At 48.2% G+C, this 20210-nt stretch overlaps 2 protein-coding genes across 3 annotated transcripts; one reads left to right on the forward strand and one right to left on the reverse strand.

The window, feature by feature from the left end:
- Nucleotides 1-1446: 1446 nt before the first annotated feature.
- Tlnrd1 (talin rod domain containing 1) lies at nucleotides 1447-3622 on the reverse strand. Its single transcript, XM_051148858.1, has one exon. The coding sequence runs from the start codon at nucleotides 3115-3117 to the stop codon at nucleotides 2029-2031; it is 1089 nt and encodes a 362-aa protein (XP_051004815.1). The 5' UTR covers nucleotides 3118-3622; the 3' UTR covers nucleotides 1447-2028.
- A 35-nt stretch (nucleotides 3623-3657) lies between these two features.
- Nucleotides 3658-19377, forward strand: Mesd (mesoderm development LRP chaperone). Of its 2 annotated transcripts, none has more exons than XM_051148860.1 (3): nucleotides 3658-3956; nucleotides 17623-17855; nucleotides 19119-19377. In XM_051148860.1, the coding sequence occupies exons 1-3, from the start codon at nucleotides 3852-3854 to the stop codon at nucleotides 19375-19377; spliced, it is 597 nt and encodes a 198-aa protein (XP_051004817.1). In that variant the 5' UTR covers nucleotides 3658-3851. The 2 variants fall into 2 exon arrangements, with proteins under 2 accessions (XP_051004817.1, XP_051004816.1); XM_051148859.1 differs by lacking the exon at nucleotides 3658-3956 and adding an exon at nucleotides 12077-12321.
- The last annotated feature ends 833 nt before the right edge of the window (nucleotides 19378-20210 follow it).

Here is a 20210-nt window from a genome sequence, read left to right on the forward strand (position 1 = left end):
CAAAATTTAGATTTTTACCATTATTTGTATAAATCCAATAAAAAGAAATAATTTCCACATGCACACAGGATTTTCTTTGCCCTCTCCCCTTCCCCCCAACCTCCCTGAAGCTGATCTAGACTAAAGTTTACAAAAGAGCAGGGGAGTGGGAATACTCAAGGTCACTTTATTTTACTTTAATAGTTTAACTCTTGCAGGACCTGAAAGGGGGGGAAAAACTACTCCTTTGACCATTTCTTATTTAATTTCTAATATATATACATATATCTTTTGTTTGTTTGAGGCAGCCCATAGTGGCCTGACAATCATGGCCAACGCTCCTACTTCACCGTCATAAGTGTTGGAATTACAGGTGTGAGCTTTCCCCTGACCATTGTAAATAAAACATAGATACCCTATTACTTTAACTGGGTTTTGTTGTTGTTGTTTTGTTTTGTTTTTTAGAGAAGGTGTGAGATCATTTTATGAGTCAAATTTCACAGTCTTGCAATAAACACAGCCACTCAAGCACACCAGTTAATCTGACTCGCTTCATTCTAATACTTGATGGTGAAATCTTTTCAGATCTGTAGGCACTCAGAAGTTTAATCATAACACACCACCACCACCCCAGCACCAAGTATATGAGATGCTTAAAGCCTGTAGTTTTTCTGCATGTGGCTCTCCCAAGCTTCAAGGCTGTAAATAAGTTTGTCATTTTTTTTTTTAAATAAGAAACTATTCAATAGTATCTTCAGCAAACTATACACTCCCTTTAAAAAGCCCATCCCAAATTCCTTTATATAGCTACAGAAAAGCCAAACTGCCTTGAAATAATTTCAATCAACAAAATATTCTTTCAATACACAACCAACCACTTGAATCAAGGTCACAAAAACAAGCCCTCTGCTGGCAATTATTAACACTCTGGGAGACATCCTCCTCTACCAAACAGCCTAGAACCTTCTATATTTTCTCTGTAAAGCCATAGAGAGTTCTGAGTAAGGCCTACCCTCACCAAAGATGGTAGCGGCACTCAGTTGATACAGTGCTGTTAAAGTCCGGTGCAGAAATCCCATGAGCTGTTGGGAGGCTTTAACCTGAAAATGACAGGTCAAATACAAATCAGACTTCACTAAGCCTGAACCATGGCTCATTATGATGGTGAGATGAGTAGAGGACAAAGAGCTAAATTACTTTCCATAAAAACTGAAGGAAAGACAAAATCCCTACCAACAACCCACTTCCAAGCACTGCATAATCCAATCACTTGTCCCCTGCCTTTAAAAATAGATCACATTTGTCTTTCCAGGGTGTAATTCTTGAGGGGAAAGTGGGAAAAAGCTGGGCACCAGGGGTTCACTTGCCAACCGAAGTAAACCTCAGCCCCCCGGCCCCAACTCCCTCCCACAGATGACAGGTAGCATTCACAGTTAGTGCAAATACAGTAACTGCAAAAAGCCATCTGAGAAACATAACAATTTAATAGATGAAATAAATACTCCAGTACATGCAGGGTAAAAACTTGACATTGGGGGAAAATCACTCTATAGTGTAAGTTAAAAAATAAAACACACGCTCACAGTAGCTTTCCCCCCCCCCCCACTTGCAAATCACATGGCAAAATCATACTCTTTTTCACACCATGTATACTCTAATTCAACAAAAATAAAACATACAAAAAGGTAGCTACATCCATGTCTAAGGAGTGAAAACTGAGGTAACCTTTCTTTTAATTAAAAAGAAGAAAGAAATGAACCTATGACCTCTTTCCTGCCCAATTAGTAATTAAGTTGAGGGGCTGGGGTGTGTAGGGGCAATCCTGTAGCCAGCAGACTACCCAGCTTCTGGATGAGGCCCTACTGTGTGCTGGTAGACACCTGGGCCCTCTGTGTACATGTTGTGTGCATGGCCCTGCCTTCTGGAAAATTCTCTTGAGCATTTAACAGGGGGAGAGGGGTCACCTATGATTTCTTTGGTATAAATGGAGAGGGGAGGAGTGTTTTCCTTTAGCCTGGGGTGGAAAATAGGTATGGGTGTGGGGAGGTGCTAATTCACAGAATTGGAATTCACTGGCGGTAAAGTCCTGGGTGAAGACCTTTCCCTTAAAGCCTGAGATAGCAGGGTGCAGCCTTCAGACACGGCACAGGCCGAGTTCCTCAGCCTCTCCCTGTGGTCCGACATCTTGGCGCCCCCATCGGGGTGCTGCGCCAGATCCCTGAGGCACTGGGTCAAGAGCACGCAGGCTGACACCACACTCATGGCGCCTCCCAGGATGGCGGTCTGCACCGCCTTGCCCTCAGCACTCACAGCCGCTGCCCGACCCAGGAATTGAGGCTCGGTGGCAAAGCCCACCAAAGCACTCACAGCCTGCACCAAGGGCCCGCTGAAGAGTGCGCAGCGGCTGCGGGCCAGCTCGCTGGGCGCTGCCTTCACCTCGCGAACACATGCCAACAGCGCGGATGCACTAGTGCTCATGCACTTGACGCCCAGCTTAAACTGCTCTCGTGAGAAGCGGTCCCGTGACTTGTCACTGGCCAGGGCGCACGCGTCAGTCAGGAACTTGAGGTTGCGCGACAGGCCCTGTGACACCTCCAGCAATAGCTGAGGGGTCATGTCGGCCAGTGGGGTGGCTCGAAGCACAGCACAGCCTTGTTCCACCTCGTGGCGGCAGCGTGTCACACGGTAGCGGTCCACAAGGCCGGGCTGGGCAGGTTGAGCGCCTGGAGTGGCAACGGCTGCCAGGTAGGCCGCGTGTGCAGAACACTCGGTCAGCGACACCACCAAGTCCCCCAGTTCCACAAGACTGTCCCCCGCCTCTCCAAAGCGGCCCATGTTGAGCTGGCTCTGCACGTCGTGGGTGAGAATGGACAGCCCCTTGGTGCGCGCGATGATGGTGTCTCGGCACTGCTCGAAGGACTCCGCACCAGCGCCAGGCGAGGCGGGACCTTCGAAGAGCACCGGCCGTGCCTCGCTAGACAGCAACAGCAGGTCGGCCACCAGCTGCATCTTGCCCTTGCAGTGATCACAGATAGACACTAGCCTCTTCCGCGGCTGCGAGCTGGCCCCGCCGACGGCGCTCCCAGGAGCCGGAGAAGCCGCCTCGCCAGTGGGCTTCCCGGCGCTGCCGCTAGCCATCGCGCCCAGGGGGCACTGGCATGCCGCTGGGGAGCCCACTACCACCGCCGCCGCGACTCAGCTGGCCAGGGCCACGCTGCCTTCCGCGCACCATCATGCCACCCACCGCGGCGGGCACAGAGATCGGGGTGGCGGCGGCCGGGGGCCGGGCGTCGCGGGGCGGGCCCAAGCCCGCGGCAAGCTCTTCGGGGCACTATGCGCGCTCTAGGGAACCGTAAGTCGGGGCACCGCAGACAGCTAGTCCGCGCCCCTCGCCACGAGCCTACCAGAAAAGTCCCCGCTGCCCGACTGTCGCCGCCTTCCTTGGCATGGCCGGCCCGGCCGCCGGAGCGGAGAGGGCGGGACAGGGAAGCTGGGAGTTGTCCTTCCTTCCTTCCTTTGAAATCAAAATCCTCTGCTCCAGGAGGAGCGCGGGCGGCGGCCCCCGCAGGCTTTGCTGTCAGCCTCCGCGCTGCGGCGATCCGGTTCAGCAGTGCACGTGGGCTTTAGGCGCGGCGGTGCTGGCAGGCGACGGCGACCGGAGCTGACGCCCAGGGGCGCGCGGCCGCATCTCCTGCTCTGGCTCTTGGGGTGCTGGGCGGCCGCAGGGCCGAGGGCGTGGCTGGTTCTGTGGCGGCCGCGCGGAGTCAGTCGGGCGGGAGGCAGCAACGCAGGGTGCTGGGCGGCCGCGCCTTCCCGCCAGGCGGTTCAGAGTGCGCGGCCGGGCGCCTCGGCGGCACGCCCTCCCCGCCTAAATGGCCTGCGCCCGGGGACCGGCTGTCGTGGCGACTCCATCCCTGTTTGCCCGCAGAGCCCGCAGGCCCCGTGTATCCGATGCCCCAGGGTGGCCGGCTCAGAAGGTGTGAGCGGCGCCGCGGCGGTCGACTGGGGCCCCGACTCCTGCCATGTTTGTCAACCAGCAACTTCCGAGCGACCTCCGAGCAACTGAAAGGAAGGGCGGAGACCGCAGGCCAGGGGACACCCGCCTGCCCGCGCGCTGCTGCGGCTTTCGCCTCCTCGCGTCCGCCTCGCCCCCGGCTCGCCGCCGCCACCTCGGCCGTAACCTCCCCGGAGCCTATAGGAATCTTTTGTGTGGCGTCACCGCCTTTCGTTTAAATCCCGCTTCCTCCTCTCGCCCTTCCTCCCGCCCCCTCCGCCGATCCCGGATGCTTGCGCGATGCGCTGCTCCTCCCCCGGGAAGCTGGGGGCCGTGGGAGGACGCCGCGCCCAGACCCAACGCTGCGGCCCTGGGGCCGGTGGTCCCTGCACCCGGAGAGGCTGGGAAGCATGTGTGGTGGGGAAAGCCCGCCCTCGCTCCGCGCCCAGGCGCTGCTCACACCCTGGGGACACCGGGGCGCAGCCGCTAGTGGCCTTACGTAAGCTCTCAGCCTACCCCGGGACTCGGTGCTTCCTCCCCGCCGAGAGAGCAAGTGTAAAAGGTGATCTGTTTTGTTCACTTGGGGAGCCTGCTACCACCGCCAGTCTCTATTCCCTGTTTGTTTGGCACACCCTCCGCCCTCCCCCGCCCCCGGATTCGAATAATCTCTTGAGTTGCAATGACTTTTGCAAGCCCTCCCCCGCTTTTTGTTGCGTTCGACCCCTTCCTATGGGTGGGTTTTCTTGAAGCAGTGAAAGAAAAGGAGCGTTGGTCACCCCCACAGCTAGTAGTACTCAGGGGTAGACGCTTTCTGGGGTTGGTCTTGCCCCAGCCGCCCAGGAGTTATGTGACCTTGGGCAAGTTCTGTCTCCAAGTCAGGTAGTGTATAGTGATTCGGTTCCAGCTGGCTAGAATTAGTATGGGTCTCGATCAGCAGTTTGTTCTTTCCTGCCTCCATCTATATAATGAAATAATAGCAGCCACTGTTAAGTAACGATCCTGCCTCCGGAGGTAAACACTGTTATCTCAGGGTTACAGGCTGGGAAAGTGGTGGCCCAGATGGCTCCGGCTCTATAACTAGAGATTAAGCCTGGGACCTTGAACTACTGAACTTTTTATTTATTAATTTGACTTTTACTTATTAATTTTTGGAAACAGGGTCTGACTAAATTGTGCAGGCTGCCATTAAACCTCAGCCTTTCAAGTAGTTGGGACTGCAGGCCTGTGCCATCAAGCCCAGGGGCCAGGTGGACTAAGTGATTTCATAAGCTCCTGGCCACTGCAGATGGATAGAAGAGACGGTCCCCACCCACACAAAGGGGCCAAGGCTACTCCCTTTCTTTGAGCAGGCCTTGTCTGCAGGAAACTCCTGGAACACCTGGGCCTCCTCCCAGCAAAGCACGCCCTTCTCTCCACAGTCCTGAAGCTTTCTGCTGGTGCCCAGTACAGCACAGCTGGGTGTGCTCAGCCAATGGAAATGTTTGTTCTGCTGTCCTTTCCTAGGATCTCCACGTCATCATTTTTCAGCCGGCTATAACTGTTATTTATAAGTTGGCTAACCTTCAAATGTATTGTCCAAACCTAGTAGTTTACAGAGTGAACTTTGAGACAAATTATTAATATAAGTTAACAAGGAACAACAAATTTAAAACCTGGATAGATAGTTACCCTACTCATAACCAAAAAAAAAAAAAAAAAAAAAAAGCTCTAGCAGAGCCTCTAGATTCTAGGTGAACCAAAAAGTAATGATTCTGTTAGGACTACTCCTTCGTATTTTTCTACAAGGTTGAAAAGCAGACTTCAGACTCCTCATGGTAACCCAGGAATAGCAGTTAGCCCTAAAGGAATAGTTTTCTTAGCTTAAAAACTTAAGAGAGGGGCCGTCAAAATGGCTTAGTAGATAAAGGTGCCTGCCACTAAGGCTTCATTTCAGATACTACCACTCTTCCTAAACTGATCACCTGCCTTTTTGGTTTTGTTGTGGCTTTTATTTTATTTTATTTTTTCCTCCTGCTATTGTTGGCTTATGGTTCAAACACTGGGCATGAACCATGTGCCAGCCCCTGTTCAAGGCACTGAGCTTGCATAATAGATTGTAATAGGCAGCCTCTGCCTCTGAAGATTAGAGTCCAGGAAGGGCAGGTTCACAAACAAGTGCTTCCAGTCACTGTTTATACAGTGAAAGCACAGAGCAAAATGGACATCGCATTGAGTACTGTATACTTAGGTTTTCAGTCAGGTTGGGCAGAGGTGCGTTCTGACCAGCGCTAGGGAAGAACAGGTGACTTGCAAGCCAAAGAAGTAGAAACCAAGTCTAAAATTCCCTGCCCTTTCTCACCTTGCTGTAACTGTGGAGGGACTGTGCCCAGCGCCATCCAACTGCAGAAGTATCTCATCATCCCTGACACTCTACCCGTGAAATAGCATCTTTCCATTCTCTCTCCCAGTCCCTGGCCATCACCAACTTTGTCCATGAACTTGATTATTTGAAGTACTCTGTTCTTTTGTGCCTGTCTTATTTCATTAATTATGTCATTAAGGTTAACTGACGCTATAATGTGTCACAATTTCTTTTTTAGGGGAAATAGTATCCACTTGTATTCATTAGATATTCATACCTAAGTTTCATAGTCTGCCCCAGAATTTGTGGCCCAGCAACCAAGCTGTCTGTGGTATACAGTGCCACCCAGTGGCTGGTAAGGAGCAGTCTTGGTCGTATCGTCCTTTTGGAGCTCTGTTTCTTGGTTTTGTTTGCGCTCATATGTGAACAGCGATCTCACGTGATCTTTTTTACACATTTGCAGAATTCATGGTACATTCTCTTCCCTTAAGTATCACTTTGAGCCCAGTGTGGTGGCACACACTAGCCCTTGGGAGGTAGAGACAGGAGGATCTGAAGTTCAAGGTCATCTGCAACTATATAGAGAGTTTAAAGCAAACCTGGGCTAGGTGAGACCAAGCCTAAAAACAACAACAACAAAAATCACCTCTTCTGGAGAAGAACAACTTACACCTGAAGAATGTGGTCTCATCTCTCTTTTTTTTTTTCCCCATCACAGTTGATGGACCCCGCACTAGCTAGGGTACAGATTCCCCATGGAATAGGCCACTCTCCTTACTTCAGGTATTCTCTAGTGCTCTGGCACTTCATGATCCTGCTCTGGGAAAGACTTTGGCCTTCAGCCCCTCTTCTTCCCTGTTGCTTCTCCTGTAGTGAACAAGGAAGCTGCACACAGGCACAGTGATGGCATTGGCAGGAATGCCTGAGCATTCAGCTTCCAGTATCTAGGAGAGTGGGGATTTCCTCCAGGGTTTCCCAGGGTACCCTAAATGGGCAAGGTTTCTTGCACAGGCCAATAATTTCATAGCCAATTCTTCTACTGGTGAGTGAGAGAAAAAAAAAAAAATCCCAGGATTTAGGGACATAGCTAACACTAACCATTCTTGGCCAGGATGCCTAGTGGTCAGTATCTATAGGTTACCTAGGGCTATTGATGCCTTACACAGAGTGCTGGACCTTTCGGCACACTTGGACATCTCTGCCCTTCATTTCTATTATACTGTCTGCAGAACCTGGGTGAGACCGTTGTGATGCTATGTGGGACTACTGGTCTAGCTCCCTCCACAACTCAGTGCCCCTGTGAAGAATAGAGCTGGTATCTACTCTCCCCTACATCTGGTGCCTTGCATAGACATCAGCCAGTGTTGATGGCATCCATTTGTCAGGCCTTCCCACAATTAGATGGTTAAAGGGTTAATGTTTGGTACCAGTGACCCACCCACTAGGTTCTCAGCCTCACTGATGACTGGGCCATCCAATTTCTCAATTGGTTTGTATGTTGCTCTTGTTAGGTTTCAGGTAGTGCTAGGAGGTATTGTTCTACCTCCTTTGCTGTGGAGAGCATAGGCAATCATGAACCCAGGCTGGTAGTCTCATTAAACCCAAGATACACTTGGAGGTGGGATACTTAACATAGAGCCTGGCCCGTCATTTAGGCCATGAACACACTCACTTCCGGCCCCTCTTCTCCAGCTATACACTTCACTGCCTCAGATCTGGCTTGGATTCCAGGGCCATGTGAGGTCTTCGGGCTCCAGAATTTGCAGTCTCTATGGCTTCTAGGGTTACTATGCTGCAACCCTCAGTAGTGTCGTGGTAGAAGAAAGACATCAGGGAAGAATGTGTCCTGAGTCCAGATTTTTGTCCCATAGCTATACCAGCTATTTGAATGATTCCAAAACCATGACAAATACAGGGGCTGGAGCTGGAGAGACAGTTCAGTGGGTGAAGCTCTTTCTGATCAAGCATGAGGACCAAAGTTTGGATCCCTGGGTGGGCCAGCCCTCAAGGAGACAGAAAGGGAATCTCTAGTAAGCTATCTAGCTAGCCAGTAGCAGAAATGACAAACTCTAGGTTTAAAGAAAAGACCTTGCTTCAATGTCTGATTAGGTGGAAATTGAAAGGAGACACTAGATATTAACCCCTGACCTTCACGTGAATATCATCTCACACACAAGCACACACACACACACACACACAGAGAGAGAGAGAGAGAGAGAAAGGGAGGGAGGGAGAGAGAGGGGGGAAGAGGGAGGGAGAGAGAGAGGGAGAGAGAGAGGGGGGGAAGAGGGAGGGAGAGAGAGAGGGAGGGAGAGAGAGAGAGGGAGAGAGAGAGAGAGGAGAGAGAGAAGGAAGAAATAAGTACAGGACACTTACCATGGCTTGATCTCTCGCTCCCAACCTCCTGGGAACCTATGTAGAATTAACTGTAGATGACTTCTGTTCTCTGCTATTACAAAACCTCCTATATGATACCAACGACTTTAGGTTCATCTTCTTTTCAGTGACTCACCTTCCTAACAGTAAGTCATTGGTAAAATAAGTCCTTCGGGGTTGAACTGAACCAAGTTCGAAAGCACCAAAATATACTTAAAAGTATCAAAGTGTTGAAAATAGTTGCTCCAGACGTTTTTACATCAATGAAGTAGGAGCCAGATGTGTTTCTTCCTCAGAGGACAGTCAGTAGCCCTGGAACTTCTGACGTGTTTCAACAATTGCAGTACAACACTTAAAAAAAAGAATAAGAAGCTTTTATTCTTTGTAACTAGATATTGTGGGCCAAGAAAACCAGCATTTTTTTTTTAACCTTACCTTGGCAGTTGGCAGAATGAATGACCCGGGTGACCCCGCCCTGTAGAGCACATGATCTGCCACAGCTGTGCATGTTTTTTAGCATGACTGTGCCAGTAGAGAGCTCCAAGCCACTGGGTGGAGCAATGTGCCCCTGGGAGAAGGCTCATGACATTTCCCCTATGATTTCAGAAAAGAAAAAAAAAAAAAAATTACCCCATTTTTTTCCTTGTGAGTTGTTTCTGCACAGTGTCAACAGAAAATGTCTTGTGTTTTTGCATATCCATGCATGAATATGGAAAAAATGAGCCACTACTAGAGTGGGAATAAATGCATACTGCCTTTGACCTTAGAGGGAAGGTCAATAGGCACAGATGGCTAGTTGACTGCTTTCTTTCTACCCCCGCCTTGGTTTTTCCAGACAGGGTTTCTCTGTGTAGCCCTAGCTGTCCTGGAACTCACTTTGTGTGTATGTTTGTTTGTTTGTTTGTTTTTTCAAGACAGGATTTCTCTGTTTAGCCTTGGCTGTGCTAGACTCACTTTGTAGACCAGGCTGGTCTCGAACTCAGTGATCTGCCTGCCTCTGCTTCTCGAGTGCTGGGATTAAAGGCATGTGCCACCATGCCCAACTAAAACTTTTTTTTTTTTTCTGGAGATTTTCTCATTGGACATCCAGGTGCCAACATGGCAGGGCACCTGCCTGAAGTTTTCTGCGCAAGATCCCAACCGCTGGCCCTGCCTCCCCTTCTGCCACTCATCCTGTTTGCAGGCTGGACCTAGTGGGCTTCATAGCTACTTACTGGGCTCTGGAACTCACTTTTTAGACCAGGCTGGCCTCGAACTCTCAGAGATCTGCCTGCCTCTGCTTCCCAAGTGCTGGCATCAAAGGTGTGCGGCATCTCTGCCAGCCGTTAGCTGCTTTCTCAACCTCCACTTTGACGTTTTTCTCTTCATAACAAGCCTCATTTTCTTTAGGATGCCAGCAAATACAGCTAAATGTTAACTCTCTAGCCCCTCTTAGAAGAGATAAGCTCCAGCCAATGAGAACAGAAGTGCTGTGCACAACTCCCAAATAGGATGCTCAAAAGAAGTTGACCCCATTGAAAGGCATTCTTCCTTCAGCTTTCCCATTTCCTTTGATTGGAATGTCATGTGATGGCCGAAGTACCAGTAGCCATCCTGGAGTTTTTGGTGACCTTGAGCATGGAAGGTGTGATAGACCAGTGTGACGAGGCTAAATGAGAAAGAAGGCTGATGCCCCACGACACACCTACTTCTGTGAAAGAAGTATCAGTCATTAAAAAAAGATTTTTGCTTAAACATTTTGTAAAGGATTTGTATTACATTAAATCTATTAGTCATATCCGTCCAAAGCATGGAGAAAGAAGGTGGGGAGAGTAGGAATAGTGGTCATGGGGTGGGGTGGGGGGGAATCTGGCATAATAATGAAGAAAGCTATGCAGTGAGTATGGTGCCATATGCCTTTAATCTCACCGCTTAGGAGGCAGAGTCAGGCAGATCTCTGAGTTTGAGGTCAGCCTGGTCTACAGTTCCAACCAGACAGGGAAACCCTGTTTCAAAAAACAAACAAAAAAAGTAGCCAGGAGTGGTGGCATACACCTTTGATCCCAGCACTTGGAAGGCAGAGGCAGGCGGATCTCTGAGTTCAAGGCCAGCCTGGTCTACAGATCGAATCCAGGACAGCCAAGACTACACAGAGAAACCCTGTCTTGAAAAACCAACCCAAAACCCCAAAACAAAAACAAAAGCTATATATCAGTAAAAGGGATGAAGCACTCAAGGATCCCAGTATGCTTAGTAATTAATACAATATACTGACATAAACACTGAAAACCACTTCTTGAGATACTTTCACATTTGTAAACAAGTGAATTGTATGTATTATGTGACACCTTGAGGTCAATACTTAAACTATACAGTTTGACTATTTTCCAGCTTCACCAAGGTTTCATGTTGTATTATATAATTTGAAATTTTAAAGAAATCAGATATGCCACTTAAAGCTTATGAAACTTTAAAAATATCTTTTAACCCCAAATATTTTCTTTTTATATCTGGAAAGCTTAGTGATCAAAATCTTGTAAAATAGAAAACAAAATTAGAGTGATTTTGTCTCATAGATTAGAGCCACAGCAGTAGATGGAAAGCAGAAGAGACTGGAACTATTTTAAACAATAAAAATAGTTATAAAAAAATTTTTTTTTCGTTTTTAGTTGACAGTGATATTGAAAGTTGGGGGGATAGAATTGTCTGTGGAACAGAATAACAATAGATGCTATATTTACGGCCTTGGAGAAAAGTTGCCCTGGCTGTCCTTTGTTAGTTAGCTGGCGGTTCTCTCATGGGAAATTACTAGCGAGTGAGGTTGAATGTCCACACCCTGAAAAGGGCCTCCTTAGGGTCAAGGCAGTTTGTGTATCTTCCATTCTCATTCATTTTACAGGCAAAATGCTGAGGCTGCGAGGACGCTGTTTGGCAGTTTCTACAGGCCTTGAGGAAACTTTCAAACCTGGCTAAGTGAATGAGTGACAAAACGGCTGACTTCTAGCAAAACCCCAAAACATCGAAAAAAAAACACTGTCCAGTTAAGACCCAGCTAGGGCAGACCGCTGAGCTAGGTCAAGGGGAGGAGCCCGAGGGGCGGAGCCTGGAGAGGGGCGGGACCGGGGCGGAGCCTGGAGAAGGGAGCTGTGGGGCGGAGTGTGATGATGATGACGATGGGGAGGAGCCTGAGGTTGATAGCCCCAAGAGAAGGCAGCTGTGGGGCAGAGCCAAGGGGAGGGCCGGGGCTTCCGGAGGAGGTTGGGACTGGAGTAAATGGGACGAGGCGGGGTCGCGGCAAGCTACAGCCGCCTGGGAGGCGGAGCCACTGGGACCTGAGTCCGCTAGGGTGGGACTGGGGATGAGTACTGGGCGTAATTCTGTGAAGAGTACGTTAGGGGCGGGAGCTCCACACGCTGGGTGCGCATGCTCAGTGTGCTTGTAGTGGTTACGCTGGGCAGCTGACATGGCGGCCTCCAGCTGGCTGCGCGCGGTCCTCCTGTTTCTGTGTGCCTCTGACCTTCTGTTGCTCCCTCCTCTTGCGACCTACGCGGCCGATACACCCGGCGAGGCCACCCCACCTCTACGGAAAAAGAAGAAAGACATCCGCGATTACAATGATGCCGACATGGCGCGACTTCTGGAGCAGTGGGAGGTCCGTGTCGCCCGCACATTCCTGGGCATCTCTCCATACAGATCTCTTCTCTCTAACCCTTACCCCTCGGGCTCGTGACCTTCTGACTTTTGCTCTCTGATCCCTTTCCTGGTCCTGTGCTCAGGGTCCTTATTGACTGTCTTAAGTAGCCGTTGACCCCCGTGCTTTCCTTCATTCCACCAAGGCTCAGGCCTCTCGCCCAGTGTCCTCTACAACCATGGCTCCTCGGCCACTCCATTCAGGATTTGGCCTCTCATCAATCAAGCCCTACTTTCCTTGCTGTGTTCTGGTGGTCTCTACATTGATCCTGGTGGTCAGTGAGCCGGCAAACAGGGAGAGAGCGTTTTTGAAGAGCGTTCCGTCGCTCCTTCCTCCTGTTGCGGGGTGAATGCGTTATGGAGGTAGTCTCTCAAGAACGGTTTTTTAGGTTTAATAGAGATTCTCCAAGTGATAGAGGGTTTCCGACTTCTTTGGTGTATGCTGCTGCTGGGGCATCGTGGGTGGATTTATTTTACTGATAGCGGGAGCCAAAGGCATCTCATGGAACTCAGGTTTTTCATTCAAGAGAGAGTAGTGGACTTGTTTTGTGAAAGGCAGCATTCTTATCTATGACTTGAATACTCAGGGCTGTGCGGTCACACGGAGTGTGAATAAAGGTGCTAAGTGGCAGTTCCTGACCAAAGCACGTTGCAGCCTTCCCCTCCACCCCCGCCCCCGCCCCGACTTCTGAAAGTGATTTGCCCAACTGATGGACAGGGATCACACACCTGTACTCACTGTAACTTTGGGCAGGAGGCCTCTCTCTACAGGAGAACTGTGAAGGTTTATTTCCACTGCCAGTGTTTTCATTTGTGGCTAGCTCTGTATTGTTGGGAGGAGCTAGACTTTGGGGCATCACTTTAAAACAGTCACCTGCCAGACTGGACTAGAAGAAAGAGGACTCCTGATATTAGGTTATCTGTACCCCAAGAAAAGAATTGGAGTAGTGGGGCCATGGTTGTGCATGTTTGTAATTCCAACACTTGGGAAACTGGTGAAGGAGGCGAGCCTTAGTTAAACCTTGGCTCCGTAGTACATTTCAAACTTGTTTCGGGTTCACAATGAGACACCTGCCCCTCCCCCGCAAAAAGAAAAAAATTAGAATAGATTTAAGTGGGTGTGTGTGACTGAATCCCCCATTCTCTTCTCCTTTTCAAACTGCCTTTTTTGTACTAATAAACAGTGCCTTTTAATCCTCCAAAGTGAGAACCTTACCTGTGAGATGCTTAGACATGGACAGTGCTGAGATGCTGAGGAAGAGGAGGTTGCAGAAATGAGCAAGGCACCTGTCAGAATGAGTGGATAGGAAATAACTGTAGTACACAGAAACCAAAGCGGTTGGATCCCACAGAAAGAAGGTGTTGTGTGGTAATGACAGAAGCCTGCAGAGGAGGAGGTTGCATTTGAGACAGGAGAGATTGTGAGAAGAGTCTAAGAGAAATCTGGGTACTGGGCTGAAAGCAGAGACTTAACAGATTAACATTCGCTGCATTTAATACATGGAAACTTGTCAATTGGCCTGGTAGAGAGATCTCTGTGCCCATGTGTGTGCCTCAGCACGCACGTGAAGGTCAGAGAACAGGTTGTGGGTGGGTGGTTAGTTCTTTCCACCATGTGGGTGGGTCCTGAGGATGAACTCAGATCATCAAGTATACACAAGGCAAATACCTTTATCCACTGAGCCAACCCACCAGTCCTTTTGGGAATTTTTATTTGTCTCATTATTGTATATATTTCTGTTTATTAGTTGACATTCTACTGTTGGTAATGTATTCTTTGTCTTTATGTCAGCCTGGACAAATCCATTTAAACTTGTGAATTTGCCTTAGTATAGATGTCTGTGCTTTAGTTTTCTTATATGCACAATGGAAGTGTTGCTGTTCATCTCAAAGCAGTTGCAACTATTAACTAAGAAAACAGGAAGAAAGAATACAACTCCATAGTATCTGAGCTAGTAAATCTAGCCCAGTGGATGAAGGTTGCTTGGAGCTAGGCCAGTGAGGTCTTGAAGGCCACAGGGTTTGCACTGTATTTAGAAGTAGCAAATAGGTGGATCTGATGGGCATGAAAGCTGGTTTATCCAGATATTACAGCACTAGGTATCTGTATTTACTTATCTCTAATGCTGTTTCTAGTTTGTCGTCATGAAAACATAATTTTAATAGCTGTAATCAGTATAGATGGATGTCTAAAAGTTGTGTATGTTTCCTCTGATAGCTATTAAGCATTTCTCCTTGGACCATCTTTTTTTTTTGGCTTTTTGGCTTTTTGGCTTTTTGAGACAAGTTTTCTCTGTGTAGCCCTGGCTGTCCCAGACTCACTTTGTAGACCAGGCTGGCCTTGAACTCAAAAAGATCCTCCTGCCTCTCCCTCATGAGTGCTGGGATTAAAGGTGTGTGCCACCACTCCCAGCTCTCCTTGGACCATCTTTCTAGCTATACTTTTGAGCGAGTTTAGAATGTGCCCTGGAGCTAGGGGCTTTGAATAGGAGAATGCCATGGTTAGGACTAAATTTGATAGAAAGTCACTCTGGAAAGTGGAGGACTGGTGAGCTGGGAGGTGTCTCCTTTAATCTTCTCTCTTGGCTGATAAGGGAGGCTCTGATTCCTGAAGGCTGCCCTTGAGGCATCTAGAAGCAATTTGCCCAGGGTCACAGGTTCACGTCCAGTCTGGAATTTGCCATTTGACTTCAGAGCCTATTCTTTGACCCACTTAGTTACGTTGCCCCTCATAGAGGTGAGCACTGTTGAGGAAGCTAAGCATGAAGCCTAAAGCCTGCAGGGATGACACAGGAGTGAGAAACGTGATCCTGTGTCCCTCATTCACTGCTCAGCTTCTCCACAGTGGAGTGTGTGACTCTCCTCTTCTGTCCCTGTGGAACCAGGCAACGCCTCCCTTTGCCAGCCTCCGTGCAGACTGGACTTGTGTGTGTAGACACTACAGATGTGAGCTCTCTTCCCCAGCAGCCTGGTTTTCCTCTGAGAGGAGATGTTCCTTCTCCTGCAATAGACTCTTAAGTGAGGGCCCTGGCACCTTCTTAATAGCATGACTGTCTCTTGAGGTCCCTGCCTCAAGTGTGTGGAGGGGAGGACTCTGTTCCAACTGACTCTGAGACCCAACTGGCCTAGGAAATACAGATGTGATTTCGTTTTTTTGTGGAGACCACAGGCATATAAGGCAAGAACTATATATTTAACGCCATCCTCAGGTCTTCTGGTATATGTGTAAATTGTGCGTGTTCTTTGAGGCTCATCTCATTCACTGCGTGGAGAACTTAAAGCAGTTTGCTCTGAATGTTGGAGATAAAATGTGTCCAAGTGGGACATTTAGTAACCCGGCAGAGGGTAGCGATTATCAAGGTCCCTGAAAGAGGAAAAGAATTGAGCTTAGTGTCTGCAGACAACTGCGGGGCTTGGCGAAACCAGTTAAAAATGCAAGACTGCATGCAACTAGATGTGTGATGCACACGTGTAGTTCTTGGCATGTGTCCTCCTCTGTCACCCTCCACCTAATTCCCATGGGGTAGAGTATCCCACTGACCCTGAAGCTGGGTGGGCGGCCAGCAGACTCCAGCCGTTTTCCTCCCTCCAACCCCAGTGCTGGCATTATAGGCCTGAGAGACCATGCCCAGCTTTTAAATGGATAGTAATTTATTTTGTGTGAACCACAACATGTATGTGAAGGTCAGAGAACAAGTTAGGTGAGGGTGGTCAGCTCTTTCCTTCTACCACGTGGGTCCTGGGGGTTGAACTCAGGTCATCATGTATGTCAAAACAGGAACCTTTACACACTGAGCTTAACTCACTACCTCCTTCAGGGATTTTTATTTACCTATCTGTTGTATACATTCTTTTTTATTTATTATTTATTTTATTGCTTATTCTACTTTTAGCTATTTATTAATATTTTAGTGTTAATAACACATTTTCCCTCTTATTTCTTTGTGTCAGTGTGGACCCTACTTGGGGAGTTATAAAGTCTTACTCTTATTTTGATGTTCATATTATTCCAGAGTTGACACCTGAGCTGCTTCAGGTTGGCATCCGTGTCATTCTGACATGTTATGTGATTCATTGAACAAGTCTTAATTCTTTCTGATGCAGAAAGATATTTAAGGCTTTGTTTTTTGTTTCCATGCAGTGATTGATTAGGCTTTTCTTCAAGTAAGCTACATGTTAATATTGGTATCCACTCACTCATCTGGCTACCTGTCAGATCAATCCGTGCCTATAATTCTAGTCTGTTCCCACAAGGGACACTCTTCCTGCTTCGTGTTTGCATCCTCCCCGAAGTGAGGAATCTGTTGTCGTCACCTTCAGCATGTCTACAACTTTGCTCATTCTTAGAATTCACAGAAGGTGTTTCAGAATTGCTAGGTCACGCCGCTGCAGAGAACAGGCCTGCCACCCGGGGTTGAACATTTGTGTGTAGTGAATTGTGGGTTTTAAGTGTGCAGCACGAAGAGTTTGTCTGTTTTGCTCTGCTGGTGATAGAACCCAGGACTTGCTAGAAACACAGTCTATGGCTGAGCCCACAGTGAATTTTGAATAGTATAACCTACAGCTTACTGAAATACAGAACTGGATGTGTCGCCGGGTTGCACACCATCACACCAGAAGGTCCTTTTATGTTCTTTCTCGGTCAGACCCTCCTCATATCCTCCCAGAGGCGATCTGTGTTATTCCTGTCACCGCACACTAGTTTTACCTATTCTTGATACTTTAAATAAATGGGATTATATAGTATGTATACATTTATGCCTGTCATCTGTTATTTCAAAACCAGAAGACGGTCTTAGTGGTGTTGGAGATTGACTCCAAGGCCTCACACATGCCTGGCATGTGCTCTATCACTAAGCCACACCCCCAGGTGTTTTCTGTAGGTAAGACCTTGCTAAATTGGCCTTGAATTCTCTGCTTTTTTCCTTGGGCTACTGAATCACTGGGATTATAGACATCAGCCATTTTGCCTGTATTTGAGATTTGTTGTAGGTATATTTTATTTTTGTTGCTAGTGTAGCATCCATAACCATACCAGAATGTGGCTGCTTTTATAATTTACCACGTTACGTAGATTGCGAGTAAAAACATAGAATCCTGTCTGACACAGGACCCTGAGTGGTGTCAAGGGGGATGTCCTTGGGCATTTTGTTTGCATAGCACTTTTGTGGTGTGTCACCTGCTTCTGACACCGTGGACAGTGCCTGTGCAAGGGGAGGGAGTGTCTCTGATCACAGGGTTAATGCTCCCTCTCTCCTGGCAGAAAGATGATGACATAGAAGAAGGAGACCTTCCAGAGCACAAGAGACCCTCGGCACCTGTTGACTTCTCAAAGCTCGATCCAGGCAAGCCTGAGAGCATCTTGAAAATGACAAAGAAAGGGAAGACTCTGATGATGTTTGTCACCGTGTCAGGGAACCCTACAGAGAAGGAGACAGAGGAAGTCACCAGCCTGTGGCAGGGCAGCCTGTTCAATGCCAACTATGACGTTCAGAGGTAAAGACCCAGGCTATGCTGGGTCACTCTTCTGGGTATTTGGGGGTTTGGGGGTTTGCATTTGATTTCCCCCCTTTGGTCTTTCAAGACAGGGTTTCTCTGTGTAGCCTTGGCTGTCCCAGACTTGCTTTGTAGACCAGGCTGGCCTTGAACTTACAGAGATCCATCTGCCTCTGCCTCCTGAGTGCTGGGATTATAGCTTCATGCCACCTCACCGAGTTGTGTGCTGGGGAGTTTTCTGGGGCTGAAGCAGGATGTCCTTTTTGGAAGTCTTCCCAAGAGACTTGGACCTTTCCTGTCTATGAATTCTTTCAAATTTATGTAAATATTTTTATATAAACATAGACTTATTTATATTATTTAGTTATTGGTCAAAAATGTGATTTTGTTTTAATATTTAAGTTAGTCTTGAAAGTTTGGTTTATCTTTGTCTCTTTAACTTTCACTTCTTCAGAGTAAAATGTTGTGTTGCTTAGCCTCTTGGAGGGAGTTACAGCTCCGCAGGTCAATGCTCAGAATGCCCCAAAAGCCAAAGGTCAAGGACCTCAAGAGCTAAAAGCTCCTTCTACTTCTACTTGCTGTCATAACTACCTCTCAACTCAAAGTCCCTCCAACTCTTTAATCCTTGTCAGCTGGTTTCTTGCTCCACCTCTTGACCTAGGGTTAACTTTATTAAATCCTATTTACAGAAAGCTCTTGGATTAAGGGTGTGTGCTAGGGCTGGCTGAACCACACCTTAGTCACCTGTTTACAATAAACAGAAAGTTCTTGAATTAAAGGTGTGTATTAGGGCCCAACAATGTCAAGCAAAAGATGAGTTTTTATGGTTCGCAATCTCAGGATCACAATGGGATAAATATCCTGCAACATCCTGGGCTACTTGAGACCATTTATCAGGAAAACAAACAAAAAACATTAAACATAGATATATATGACTTTTCAGGATATTAAAAATAAAAACGGGGGTTTCTCTCCTCCCTAGCATACCTGTGCTCCCTGTTCAGCTCCCTAAGGAGTTTTTCTTTTATAGTCTCTTCACAGGACCATCATTTATACCTCAAGGAGCATCAGCATCTGCTTCTCTCTTGACAAGCAGGATGCTCACTTAGAGCTCAGCACACATTAAAGTCAGCAGCCACTTGCCCCAAGGCAGAGCAGTGTGGTGCTGTGTATTTATGTGAATTGACATGTGGCTAGGTGGCCCCCCTTTCTCTGACCCCTGGCTCCTCACTTGCACTGCTAACTGATGGCCTCTCCATCCAGGTTCATTGTGGGGTCAGACCGTGCTATCTTCATGCTCCGGGATGGGAGCTACGCCTGGGAGATCAAGGACTTCTTGATCAGTCAAGACAGGTGTGCTGATGTCACTCTAGAGGGACAGGTGTACCATGGCAAAGGAGGAGGAAGCAAGGAGAAAAACAAAACAAAGCCAGAGAAGGGTAAAAAGAAAAAGGAGGGTGATCCCAAGCCACGAGCTTCTAAGGAAGACAATCGAGCTGGGAGCAGAAGAGAAGACCTCTAGGATGTGGCGTGCCTCCTGCCGGGCAGGCGGGTGGGACAGGTGGATGCAGGGAGCTGCATACCAGATGACATTCTCATGTCTTCTAGAAAGGGTCAGTTCCTGACCCTCTGGTCAGTATCACAGTTACTGTATGAAAGGCTTCACATGTGAAGACAGGCTTTGTGATTGGTAGTGGACACTGGCAAGCCATGCTTACTGTGGCATCACCTGACGTGGAAACTTGATAGATGTTTTGTACCTCTTACATCTGATGAGTCCTTGACACCCCGCGGAGTACCACTCCCTCCCTTGGCACTGTACCTGCTGTGGTCCGGTGGCCTGATGTGTCTGTGTGTTACAAGCTCAAGTCAGACAAGCCTTGGGCACCTGTGGCTTGACTGAGGCAGGCGCTGATTTTGAGTCAGTGAAGAGAAAGGTGCTGCATGAACACGTTCAGGACCAGACAACAAGCTCACGCCTGACGCGCAGACACGGGAGACGGTGCCACCCAGAAAGCCTAAGGAGTCATTTCAGATGGCTGCTGTCCTCATCAGCTCAGGGGATCCTTTGTCTGCCAGCCTCCCTGTGGTTGGAAAGGGAAAGCTAATCTGCCTTGTGTGAGGGAAGAAGGGTGCTTCAGCTGAGGGCTCGTGTTGTGGTGAGGAGGGACCAGCAGAAGCTTCCAGAGGAGAGGACCTCATCTACAGTGTTCTAAGTAGTTCTCCTTGATAAAGTGCCTACCTAACCTTGTGATTTTGTACGGTACTCTCGCGGTGTGCTGCTGTCCCCGGGTTGAAGCCTCTCTAAAACAACAGTTCTATGAGGATGCCATTTTTAAGAATTTACATTCTTTT

The sequence above is a fragment of the Acomys russatus genome, chromosome 7 (genome assembly GCF_903995435.1).
Source record: "Acomys russatus chromosome 7, mAcoRus1.1, whole genome shotgun sequence".
NCBI classification, from domain to species: domain Eukaryota; kingdom Metazoa; phylum Chordata; class Mammalia; order Rodentia; family Muridae; genus Acomys; species Acomys russatus.

Excerpts from the sequence above, each read along its gene's own strand:
- Tlnrd1 (XM_051148858.1), bottom strand. The coding sequence starts at position 3,117 with ATGGCTAGCGGCAGCGCCGGGAAGCCCACTGGCGAGGCGGCTTCTCCG.
- Mesd (XM_051148859.1), top strand. The coding sequence starts at position 12,133 with ATGGCGGCCTCCAGCTGGCTGCGCGCGGTCCTCCTGTTTCTGTGTGCC. Across the intron at positions 12,322-17,622 it reads GACTTCTGGAGCAGTGGGAG|AAAGATGATGACATAGAAGA; the intron begins GTCCGTGTCGCC and ends CTCTCCTGGCAG. Across the intron at positions 17,856-19,118 it reads GCCAACTATGACGTTCAGAG|GTTCATTGTGGGGTCAGACC; the intron begins GTAAAGACCCAG and ends CTCTCCATCCAG.